At 31.9% G+C, this 12,105-nt stretch overlaps 2 protein-coding genes across 2 annotated transcripts; both read left to right on the top strand.

Annotated features, from left to right (window-relative positions):
• The first annotated feature begins 2,335 nt into the window (after positions 1-2,335).
• On the top strand, positions 2,336-3,847 carry LOC138124263 (uncharacterized). Its single transcript, XM_069039251.1, has 2 exons — positions 2,336-3,208; positions 3,277-3,847. The coding sequence occupies exons 1-2, from the start codon at positions 2,441-2,443 to the stop codon at positions 3,718-3,720; spliced, it is 1,212 nt and encodes a 403-aa protein (XP_068895352.1). The 5' UTR covers positions 2,336-2,440; the 3' UTR covers positions 3,721-3,847.
• Positions 3,848-8,844: 4,997 nt separating this feature from the next.
• On the top strand, positions 8,845-12,065 carry LOC138123338 (uncharacterized). The gene is made up of 4 exons (XM_069037981.1): positions 8,845-8,863; positions 8,942-8,976; positions 10,664-11,451; positions 11,512-12,065. The coding sequence occupies exons 2-4, from the start codon at positions 8,967-8,969 to the stop codon at positions 11,950-11,952; spliced, it is 1,239 nt and encodes a 412-aa protein (XP_068894082.1). The 5' UTR covers positions 8,845-8,863; positions 8,942-8,966; the 3' UTR covers positions 11,953-12,065.
• The last annotated feature ends 40 nt before the right edge of the window (positions 12,066-12,105 follow it).

Below are 12,105 nucleotides of genomic sequence, written 5' to 3'. Positions count from 1 at the left end.
ATTGTATTGCTTGAATCTGTGAGATTCTGAGATTATCTACAAATAGGTATTAAAAATCTACAAAAATAGTTATTGTGGTATCGGTGCCTGCACTCCTGCAGTTATCTGTAGGATAAAAAGGGTGACCTGCGTCCTATCGCGGAGAACCAGGGAGTGGGAATTCACCGGTGAACTCTGGCACGATTTACTCCGTTATGTGTTACGTGTAAAATGTAAAAGTTAGTAAAGTCTCCCAGTAATGTGTATGTTTCAATGAAAAACCCAAAAACGCCACAGTTATTTATTGTATAAGTGTTTTAGAGAGCATTTTATTCACGCAATACTTTTTAACCGCGAGAGCTTGCTCGAGCGTTTAATTTTCTTAAGTGAATAAAATGCATCTAAAACACGCATGCAATACAACGTTTTATCCACAATCACACTCATTTAAAATCAGAATTGCCGAAATTTTATCTGATGTCATCCAAAATTAATTTGACATTTCACTCTGATAGCGGCTGTCACCTCAAAAATCATTGAAATTTCATTTTGAGTATTTTATGGCGTGTTTTATGAGTTATAAAACGCTAAAGTTTTATAGACCACATTAAAGGTTGCCAAGCAATTGAATTATTACCTTATAATATAGTGATTGTGGACAAAAACGTTTTTCTATCATTTATTCAAAAAATTGGTATTCACGTACAGTTATCTAGCGTGAAGTGGGTCATTTTCTTACATACGAGTATAATATTTTTTTACACTTGAAACTATAGAAACAATACATAACAGTGTGTGAAATGCGATTTCACACACTTAACCTTTTCTGTTTTTCACTTCACGCACTGTTTTCTTTTAGCTACCTAGCAACGTGGTCACTGCGTTGACACTTTTCTTCAAAAATTTGAATTTTAAAATTTTGTTTTGGAAGCAATTATAGCAAAAATATTGTTTGTATTGCGTGCGTGAAGATAAGTTTTTTGTGCATTCAAAGGCTTTTTTTTACTGCCTCGACCTACGTCTCTGCGTAAAACACTTTTTTATGCTAAAAAAAAAATCACTTCACGCACTTTATATAAAAATAACTATTTAAATTTAAAAAAATATATGAAAAAAATACTTAAAGAAAATTTCATAAATATATTTTCAAAAATTAAAAGACGCCCGTTCATTAACGTTGTTATGAAAAATTGTCAGTTATAATACCACGAGTAGTCAAAGATTGTCGAATATTTTTGTGGTGGTATCACGAATGGTCATTCGCTTTATGAACACCATGAGTGCGTAGCACGAATGGTGTTCAAAAGCGTAATGACCATAAGTGATACCATCGGAAAAATATTCTACTATCTTTGACTACGAGTTGTATTCAACAGACTATTCAATTCACCTGTTATTTTTCAAATATTAACCAATAAAAGAGCAGACATGTACTTTCGTAACCTAGCAACAGAAAATTCCAGCGAATATTCCACTCGTGAAAATATAACTGACTATTCCACTAGTGGTCGAGGCGAATATTTTAAACAAACCTTGATTATTATTTTTATTCAAAGAAATTATTACTTTCTTACGAAGTTAACTGAGCAATGAAATCATGTGTAACGCAGATTTGCGAACTAGCTTTGAAAATTTTTATTTTAATCATTGATTTGGTTCATTGAATAGTCTTAATAATTCAGTGACATTTTAAAGCACACTGTCAAACGCAGAATAAGGAAATTAGATCGGTAAACTCCGTCCAGCGAGAGATTGGGAGATTTTAAATTGTAGACTTGTAACCCAACACTACAAAATGCACTAGAATACATTAATTAGAGCATAATTTCAGGGCAAAAAATGTAACTGCTTGAAGGTAAATAAATAAATAATTTACGCTAGGTAGTAGGTACTTTCTCTGCGTAGAATTTAGTGATTTCTATGTCAACCAATCTCTCGGGGCTGGACAAACTTTATAAGGTTATGCTAGCTAACACTTTGCACTTTAGATAAAAAGGAATACAATGTAGCGCATGCGTGGACATGAGACTCTTATTCATGCGCAACAAGAAGGGCTGACTTAGCAATTTAAGAAACTTTTGTACGCTCGGTAGTTTGTTACATCTAATATAGTGTTTTTCTGTAAAATGGGGTTTTATTGAACTATAAAAACCTTACAACAAACATTGTGCAATCTAATGCAATAATATAATTCTGATGTTGTCTAAAGATTTTATCACGTTTCAATGGTTTCAACTTTTAAGATCCTAACTATAGAAGCATGAAAGTGCAACTTTTGTAATTTATATTTAAATCTCTTGCAAAATATTTTCATAGATCACTATTAGTTTTAATAAGCATCAACAACCTTTCCTTATCTATTCTAAAGGAATATATGTGCTTGTTCCACCGATTCATTCATTGTACTGTTAGATACTTCAGTTCTGCAAGTTAACCCAGTTATCTAAAAATATAAACAAAAATGTGCGATCAGCGAATTCGCGAATGGGTGCAAATAGCGATCGAAAACGAGAAATTCAGGGAATACGAAATTGAGGTCCACGGAAAAACTGGAAAAGCCGATGGCTATTTGGGAAAAGTTGCGTTTGTTACAGTTACTGGTGTAACAAAAGCAGGTCATAAGAAATCGTTAAATTTGGTAATCAAGTCTCCTAGCCAGAGTAGCACGTTGCGAGAGCAAATCCCCATTGATGAAGTTTTCCAAAAGGAAATTTACATTTACGATGAGGTGGTTACTTCCCTTAGGGCCATGCTGCAAGATGAAAAGTTGGAAAATTTATTAGATTTTTTACCACAATGTTACGCCACTCGGAAAACGATCACCAAAGAGTTGATAATTTTGGAAAATTTAAAATTTAGAGGGTACGACTTGTACGATAGAAAAATTCCGATGACCCAAGACCACATCCAACTAGTTTTACAGACGTACGGTAGATGGCACGCACTTTCTTTCGCTCTGAAAAAGAAGCGACCTGAAATTTTTGAAAAACTTGTAAGGGACAATGTTGACATGTTTTGTTATTATGTAATGAAAGTCAAAGTGGACGGTCCGATTTTTGATTTTACTGAAGAAGTGAAGGAGGCTTGCGACCTTCTAGATGTAAAACAGCTGCAGTTTTCAAGAAGTGACGTATCAAATATTTTTAAAAACTTATTTTGTGAAGACCCCGAATTTCATGTGATTTTGCACGGAGACTGTTGGACCAATAATTTAATGTTCCAATATCAGGTACCCAATCTAAATTATATTGGATTTAAAAAACATCATATAACAATGTAATATGTATTTGTTTTCAGAAAGGTACAAACAGACCGACACATGTCTGCATCATAGACTGGCAATTATCAGGTTTAGCGTCCCCGGTGATGGATTTATCTTATTTTATTTATACGTGCACGGATACAGAGGCAAATAAGGATGTCAGGGATTTGCTGAAAATTTATTACGAAAGTTTGGAAGGGTGTTTACGGCAGCTGGGTTGCGAGCCACGTGAACTTTTTCCATATGAGAAGTTATTAGAACACTGGTGTAAATTTTCCCCCTACGGATTATTTTTGGGCAATTTTATTTTGAAATTTTCTATGTGCGAGGCAGATGAGGCCCCCGATTTCACAGAAACAGCAGAAGAAGGTAGAGAATTTCTGGAAAATTTAAAATTTTCCATACAAAATCAAAATCAATATTACCGACGAGTCAAGGCTAATTTACTGCATTATGTACATAATTTAACGTCATTATAAGAATGTACAGTTCACAGACAATTTGATTATTTTTTTTTATTGCATTTGTGATTTACTATAGTAGTAATTGAATACATATAACAAATTTATTTTAAAAAATTAAACCACAATAAACAAAACAACTGAATAATAATTTCGATGCCTTTTGATTTTTCCCCATTTTACAACTTATTGCACATTTGTTTCTGAAGTATTACTAAAAATATTTTTTTGCATATCGTAATGAAAGTGGCACTTTTTTACATGCAAAATCGTAGTGAAAGTAGCATTTTTTTACACGAAAAATTGTAGTGAAAGTAGCACTTTTTTGCATCATTTTATTCCATCTCCTTGGAGATGATTGTCAGTCATACCTTTTTTTTGTAATTTTTCATAAATCCTTTTGGACCAAATTTCTCAACTTACAGTTAATTTCAAAATTATAGAGTACACCTAATTTTCTACAGTGTAAAATGCACTTACATTTTTTGTCAATGATCAATGTCAATTTTGACAAACAAAGTGCCTGATCTAACTGAAAACGCGAAAGTGCTCATTCTTTCCAAATTAGAAGAAGGGTGGTCGATCCGGAGGGTAGCACAGTATTATAACATCGCTAAGAGCACCGTGCAGAGAATAAAACACACACTACTTTGGTGTTCTAAAATATCACCGACATTTTATGTTGTCAAACTTACCTAACCTATGACGCTCAAATTTCAAAAAGGCATCTTTACATGTGGCAAAAACTGTAATAAATCGACTTCTTGATTTTTGAGGTGTACTCGATAATTTTGAAATTAACTGTACATCGATATGCAAAAAAGTAGTGTGTACAACACGTTATGAAAGTCTCTTTTTTTCACTTATTTGCAAAATCTGCAAATTCGTAAAAAAAAGTATGACTTTCATAACTACATAGTTTTACAAATAACGATTTTATACTTTAATTAAATAATACAGTCACTATATGCTATAGCTGTTATGTAATAATTTTTATTATCCGCGGCCGTGAGTAATAAGTTAATTAATATTTCTTAGTTTTGTAACCAATTGCCAAATTGCATTTGCAAATCTATAAATTGGGTATGATACAGTGAAATATTCATATGCCTTTATATATTTTAGGTTTTTTATTATTAGTGAGAACTAATAAATAAATTGTGAAAGTCTGAATCGAATTCATACGTCGTAAAAAAAGTTCGACTTGCCTATAATAGCTTTTTTCTACTATTATTGGATAATACTGTAATTATTAAAGTGTTTTTCTTGGGATAACAGGAATTATTACCCACGCCACGGCCTGTTGAATAATAATTTCAAAACTCACTGCAATTATCATAGCGACTAGTTTATGAAGTCCAATCGCAAATTTTAATGCAATGGTGTCAAGTATACAAAGTAATAATTTTAAAACGTCAGTTTCAGTTTGTCTAATAATGAAACTTATTTATCAATTTCTCTTCATAGTCGTAGAAGAAGTATAATATTCTATTTGAAATAATGGCTATTACTCGCTCGGATGAATTACGCCATTCGCCTGCGGCTCGTGGCACAAAATCATAATCACGAGTAATCATTATCTAGTAAAATTAGTTCATTTTTCTCGTTCATTAATTTTCGTCTGGATTATATTAAGACTAAATCGCTCATTTTTATTTTACATTTCAAACATCTTGTACTTTAATCATGTTGCTAATTAATGATGTTCTGAAGTAAGTAATTATATTCAATATTCCTTATATTTACAAAAATGGCTGAACGTATAAGCCCAGAAAAAACATAATTCTACAATTAACAGTAAATCTTTATAAAGTGATTTATGTTTGAAGTACATTGTTTAACTTATTTGTTCTTTGGTAAAATCATAGAAATTAGCCATTATTTAATGTGACTTGCAAATTCGTAATCTTGTGAAAATTAATGTTGTTAATAAAATTTGATATATGCTTACAGCTAAAGCCAAAACTGTGAACAGTTTGCAGCAAAACTTTAGATAACATTTGAAACTGACATTGCGAAGAAAACAAACAACTTGCTAAAATTATCTTAAAAATATTAAGTACATTAATATTTATTTATTATACAGGCTGTCTCAAAATTCGCGAATTCCGAATTCAGAGCGTGATAAGGAAGGACCCAGTGGAGCTCGAAAAATATTTAGAAAAAAAAATTCGCTCTTCCTGAAGAAGATATAAGCACTTTAATTTTGCTCAATACATAGCAGCCTTCATATCCACAGTGACAAAATACTATTCTAGCTACGTTGCCGTTCCATTTTTAAGAAAAATTACAAAAATTTAAGATTTCTTTACTCCAAAGTAAAGCTATTCATCAAAAAATTGTTTTACGTTATTATTTTTCACAATCATCTACATTATAAATAACAATAAACACTGAACTTTTCAGCCTGTATTTGAAGAAAACACACCTTCAGACCAATGTATCTTTGTGGGGGAGTACCATTTTTTTTTCCACATTTGGACTACTGAAGTAATTTCCTGCAACGCTCTGAATTCGGAATTCGCGAATTTTGAGACACTCTGTGTAGACAAAAATTGTCTGCAGTGAGAATTATCGTAGATAGAGATTTAAATTCATAAGTAATAAAAATGCTCTTAATATGTATATTTTCTGATTTAAAAAAAAAAACAACATTCATAGTTTTTTTTTTAACTCTTAAGTTTATTATACCGTCAATATGTAAAAAATGTTTATTTTAAAGAGTTCTATTGGTGATTAAATTTACTACGTGTACTTCCATAACATCTGGTATAGGTACATACATCAAACAGAGCAATCTTTATTATTTATCAATAATTTCTTCATATGTTTGATATTTTTTTTAAATACTGGGTGCCCCAAAATTCGCGGAACAACTCAATGGGGCAATGTCAACTAATGTTAGGAAATTATGAGAAAAATAATTTAAAAACTCTATGGGCCGTATGATTTCCCTTTCATTAAAGTTAAAGAACGTCATGATTTGAAGATATGGGGGCTCAAAAGGTGCAGCCTTGATCTCGTTTATTTTAAATATTAAAAAAGATTTTGACTATTTGTCATTTACTAGCCAGGGGCATAATAATTCTGAGCGATTGTGATCAGGTTTGCAATTATTTTCTTCATTATTTCCAGCATTTTCAAGTAGTAATTTTATGTCCGTTTTACTTCAAATAACGTACGGCAACATGGCTTTGATTTTTCTCTCTCATTTCCGTGGATACAACAAAAATGAAATATTTGCAGACTTTTGGGATACATAGAATGTTTTTAAATGTATAATGAATAGGTCCATATCTTCTACAAAAAAACAAGATTTATTTTTTTAAACATGTGTACCTGATATTTTAATGACTACTTAATAACGTACTGCTAAGCTGTTCCGCAAATTTTGGGGCACCCAGTCCCAGTATACAGGTGGTCCCGATATAACCTGCCAAAAAAATCCAGTAATGGGTGAGGATGTCATTAATTTGATTTAATTTGTCAGATTTGTCACAAACGATTCAGGTATGGTTGCTTAGATACTGTCATCCTTACAAACACTAACATGACTAGGTACGTATTTTTGAGGTCAGCAGCGTCGAATAGGTGTGGATAGGAGTTAATTTATACCTATCATTTTCGACCTAGTAAAAAGGGGTTTTCCGGACTTGTTAGATCCTTTTAATGACCCAGAATATTTCTAGCAGCTTATATCGGGACCACCCTATATAAATAATAAATGTTATATCTTGCAATTATAAATAATAGACCTTCTCAAGGTCTTCAAAAATCAATTCTAATTAAAATTAATAATAATTATTAATTATACCACACACAGAATAACTGATTCCATCGACACCAATTGAGACTAATGTTATCGCTTGGTAATTAATCATGAAAAAGAAAATTAAAACATAAAATATTAAGTTATAATGCAATCAATGTTATTAATAATTCTCAGTAGTAGTAGTATCTCAAGTGAGATAAATAAATATATTATAATTCTTTCATTCGCGGAATAGAGAAATTAAATCAATAAATGAAAATGTTAATTATGTTTAGTTTTACAAAACTTTGAGCTCAATTAAGTACAAAAATAAACATTGTCTTGTCCAATAATAATAGTAATAATAATAAATTTAAAAATTCTGGATTTCGGGAACACATTGATAGTTGAAATTCAAAAAGGTACCTATATTATTATACTCATGTCACATCGTGAGGAAGTTCCTTAACATTGACACAGAACATAGTACACAACAAAGTCAAAATGCGGAGGCGAGACGCCGGTAATTATGTTGATAAGCACTGCACTATTACTTGATAGTAATATCCGTAATAGTGTATGTACTCCGGCAAAATTGCCGTGCCGCCGGCTGGTGGAGGGAAATAAGCAATGTCGGGTGTGGTCAAAGTTTGGATGGATCACCGCCGGGACAAACTTCGTTGATGGTTCCTTATTATTATTAAATACCAAATTCAAATTCAAAACCAATATGTATGTATGTACTGTTTGAAACAAGTCAAAACAACAGAACAGAAATAATATTACTGCTCGGCAATGTAGTAACATATTTTGCTAAACATATTATAGTAAATAACCTGTTCAAATATTTTTGCAAAATTTAGATAACTATTATTTCCTTGTTTAAAAACTGCAATAATCCTGGTTAGTTTCCTCACATGCTTTTTTGAATACATTGACTGGACTATAATTAGATATGTATTTAGTTTTAAACTTATTATGTCGTAATATGTGAAAGCGGTTGCTTATATACGAAAAAAAGTGTTAACCTTTGTTGTAGCAAATTTACTAATCCATATATCGAGCGATCAAATTAATTTGTGTCGAGTCATCCATGGATTTGAATCCGTATGTCTTTTGCGACAGATATGTCGAGATCTAAGCTGTGTTTCAAGCTGTGTTTATTGGAGGGTGAAGTCAAGTAACGACATACAAATTCGGATTCATGGATAACTCGATTACAAATTAATATGATCGCTCTTTATTTAATAATAACTGTTTCAGTCTAGTTCGGGGAATATTAGATGAGCAACAACGCTGGTAAGTATGGAAAAACACACCATCAGGAGAAGATGTAAATAACGACCTCGAATCATAGTCATAAGTAATGTAACCTAAGTAGACTTAACAGTACACCATACAAAGTAGTGGGTATGTAATCATAAAATAACTAGGTGTAGACGAAAAGTGGTTCAGCTTTAAGTCGACCTTATCCTGGATTATTTTCAGTTTTTACAATCTAGGCAGATCTTGGATGTACCTAGGTAGGTATGAACTATGTATGTACCTGGTCCACATTGTCGAGCACATTTTAACGGTTTACCATATGAAATAGGTATATTGGATTCGCTTATTTGTCGAACTTTCTAGACAGACCTTGGTGATTATTATCGTAATATGCAGATTTAACGTTTCTAAATTGACTATTTTATATAATAATAACATGTGTTAATGTTAAATAGTGTACTGTGTGAAAAAGAAAATGTGTCATCTAGTCAGCTTTGGAAATGACGGTGGATAATTCCTAAATACGGTTTTATCATTAAAAATATGTGAATTCCTAAATAACGTTTTATTTGTAAAAATATGCGTACTACGAAGTAATTTATTTTATTAAATTGCAGCAATATACATATATCGCATAATTGACAGATCGCGAGAAAGTAAGGTTAGGACGTTGTTTGTTAATGTTTTATGAAAACGTGTGCAGCCGTTGTTCCATTTACAATAAAATGTCTACCTAGAACTCGATATAAAGTGTGAATTAACGTCAAAAAATAAGTTTTAAAAGCCGCAGTTGTAATGTGTCTGTTTAAAACATTATACAGGGTGTATCCGAATTCGACCGAAAAACTTTCAGGGCAGATTTTACGATCAAAAATAATTATAAAAATCTGAATACATATGGGATTAAAAACGCTTACTCTGTGAGATAATCAACAAAAACGTAAAAACAATTTCGATCTGAATTCCTTGGATTTTATGGGGTTATCTATGCATTGAACAGGGGGGCGAAATTTTGACAATTTTTGCAAATTCTACATAGATCCTTTTTATTTTTGTACATTTCATCAAAAAATTCCACCCGATTCTTTTTGTTGTTGTTGTATTAAGAGTTTTATGCTTATTTTTGATCATAGAATCTGCCCTGAAAGTTTGTCGATCGAATTCGGATACACCCTGTATATGTCAAATGTTTAGCAACAAGTAAGTTATTGAATTTTGTTTTTGACCCACGCTGGTCACGATCACGAAAGCTTATAGTGTGGCGACTTCTTCAGCACATATTCAATTACAAATGTTCTTGATGACATTATGTAATCCCACATTTCAGTACAATTAAATACACGTGTGAGTACAGGCTTATGATAAAGTAACGCACAAAATTCATAAAACGCAGTATTAATTTTTGAAAAAAATGCACAAACACGACAAAATGTTTTTTAAATTCTGCGTGTTTTAACGTACATATATGGGTCAAATTTGTGAAAGTTATGACGTCATTTATTTTATCCAAATGGGAAGCTACGTTTCTGATTAGATTATTTGATAGAGCTTATTTTTCTGGATTATAAAAATCTAGTTTAAGTAGGGATTACACAAAAAAAATAAGCAAATTAATAAAAAACGAAATAAACTTGATTTTAATAATAATAACTAATAAATAAATTAAATAATACTTTAAAGCAAGAATTTACTCTAAAAACTGTTTGACGTGTTTTTGCATTTTTCTGAAAAATTAAACTGTACGTTTTCTGAATTTTGTGCGTTACTTTATCATAAACCTGTATATTGTTGACACAATACATTCTACGACTCTAAGATTACCGAAAATTCTTATCAAAATCCTCTCAACGTAAATATCAAGATACTATTGTCTGTATGAGGTTATTTAATTTACTGCTATTTCTATTTGAATATCAGTGTTTGACATTACAAGTATCGTTCCAGAGAGTGAAATGAGTGCTGAAAAAATTAAAGGATGGGTGCATTTGGCAATGAAAAATGAAGACTTGCTGGATTATACAATCACTCTTGAAGGCAAATCAAGCAAAGCTGACGGTTATTTGGGCAACATTATTTTCATCACAGTTGTTGGAAAAACTAAAGCAGGACAGAATAAGTCGTTCAACCTGGTGGTTAAGTCATCCAAAGAGAGTAGTTTACTTAGACAGCAAACCCCAATTAAAGAAGCTTTTGATAAGGAAATTTACATCTACAACACAGTTTTGCCGGCTTTCCGAAAGTTTCAAAAAGAAAGAACAACAGTCGATATATTAAATTTTCTTCCCCGTTGTTATGCCACTCAAACAAGAGAAAATAGGGAAATATTAATCTTAGAAGACTTAAAGAAAAAGGGTTTCGAAATATGCGATCGAACAATACCGATGACTTACGAACACATTAAGCTGGTCTTACAAAGTTTTGGAAAATGGCACGCCTACTCGTTTGCTTTGAAGAAAGCACATCAAGAAATATTTGAAAAACTTGTGGAAAATAACGTTAATATGTTTAGTTATTTCATAGTAAAGGTAGGACTGCAACATGTAATGCTAAAACTTTTCAAAGAAGCTAGAGACGGTTCTATTTATTCGAATGAAGTGGAACTTTTGAAAGAGCTACAATTTTCGGAAGACGACGTCAACAAGATTTTTATAGATTTGTTTTTTGAAGATCCAGAGTATCGAGTCATTTCACATGGTGACTGTTGGAGTGGCAACTTTATGTTTCAATATCAGGTAATTTCAAGTTAACCTCGTTCTACTACAATAAATCTGTTTAAAATAATGACCTTTAAGGAGGACAAGACGAGACCAACTAGTGTTGGACTTCTAGACTGGCAGTGTTCTGGTTTATCTTCACCCGTCATGGACCTGTCACATTTCATATATGGTTGCAACGATACGGGAAAGCACAAGGATGTAAAAGAATCGTTGGAGATTTACTACGAAAGTTTCAGTGAATGTTTGTCGCATCTCGGTTACGACTCTGGCGAACTGTTTCCTTATTCTAAACTGCTTGAACATTGGAAAAGATTCGCTCGTTATGGATTGTTCCTGCAACCATTTGTTGTGAAATTTTCGTTGTGTGACGCAGACGACGCTCCAGATTTCGTCGAAGCTGCTGAAGAAGGAAAACAATTTTTAGAAAATTTTAACGTTGATATAAAAAATGAAGAAATATATTTTAAGCGAGTCAGGGATAACTTCGTACATTATGTCAAGAATTTAAACTTGTAGAAACAGTTTTAAAAATTATTACTTTTCTTATCGTGGAAATATTATTAGCAATAATACTTTAAGCATGTAACTAGAATTTTAATCAAATGGAAATAGAGTTCATCTTTAATTCATATTTGTCTCATTAACATTATGTACTCGTATAAAGGAAGT

The sequence above is a fragment of the Tenebrio molitor genome, chromosome 2 (assembly GCF_963966145.1).
Source record: "Tenebrio molitor chromosome 2, icTenMoli1.1, whole genome shotgun sequence".
NCBI lineage: Eukaryota > Metazoa > Arthropoda > Insecta > Coleoptera > Tenebrionidae > Tenebrio > Tenebrio molitor.
Note: the sequence above shows the minus strand (reverse complement) of the source record. Positions and strands in the feature narration are given on the sequence as shown.

Coding starts and splice junctions, on each gene's coding strand:
- LOC138124263 (XM_069039251.1), top strand. CDS start 2,441: ATGTGCGATCAGCGAATTCGCGAATGGGTGCAAATAGCGATCGAAAAC. Junction 3,209..3,276: donor ATTTAATGTTCCAATATCAG/GTACCCAATCTA, acceptor ATTTGTTTTCAG/AAAGGTACAAACAGACCGAC.
- LOC138123338 (XM_069037981.1), top strand. Junction 11,452..11,511: donor ACTTTATGTTTCAATATCAG/GTAATTTCAAGT, acceptor ATGACCTTTAAG/GAGGACAAGACGAGACCAAC.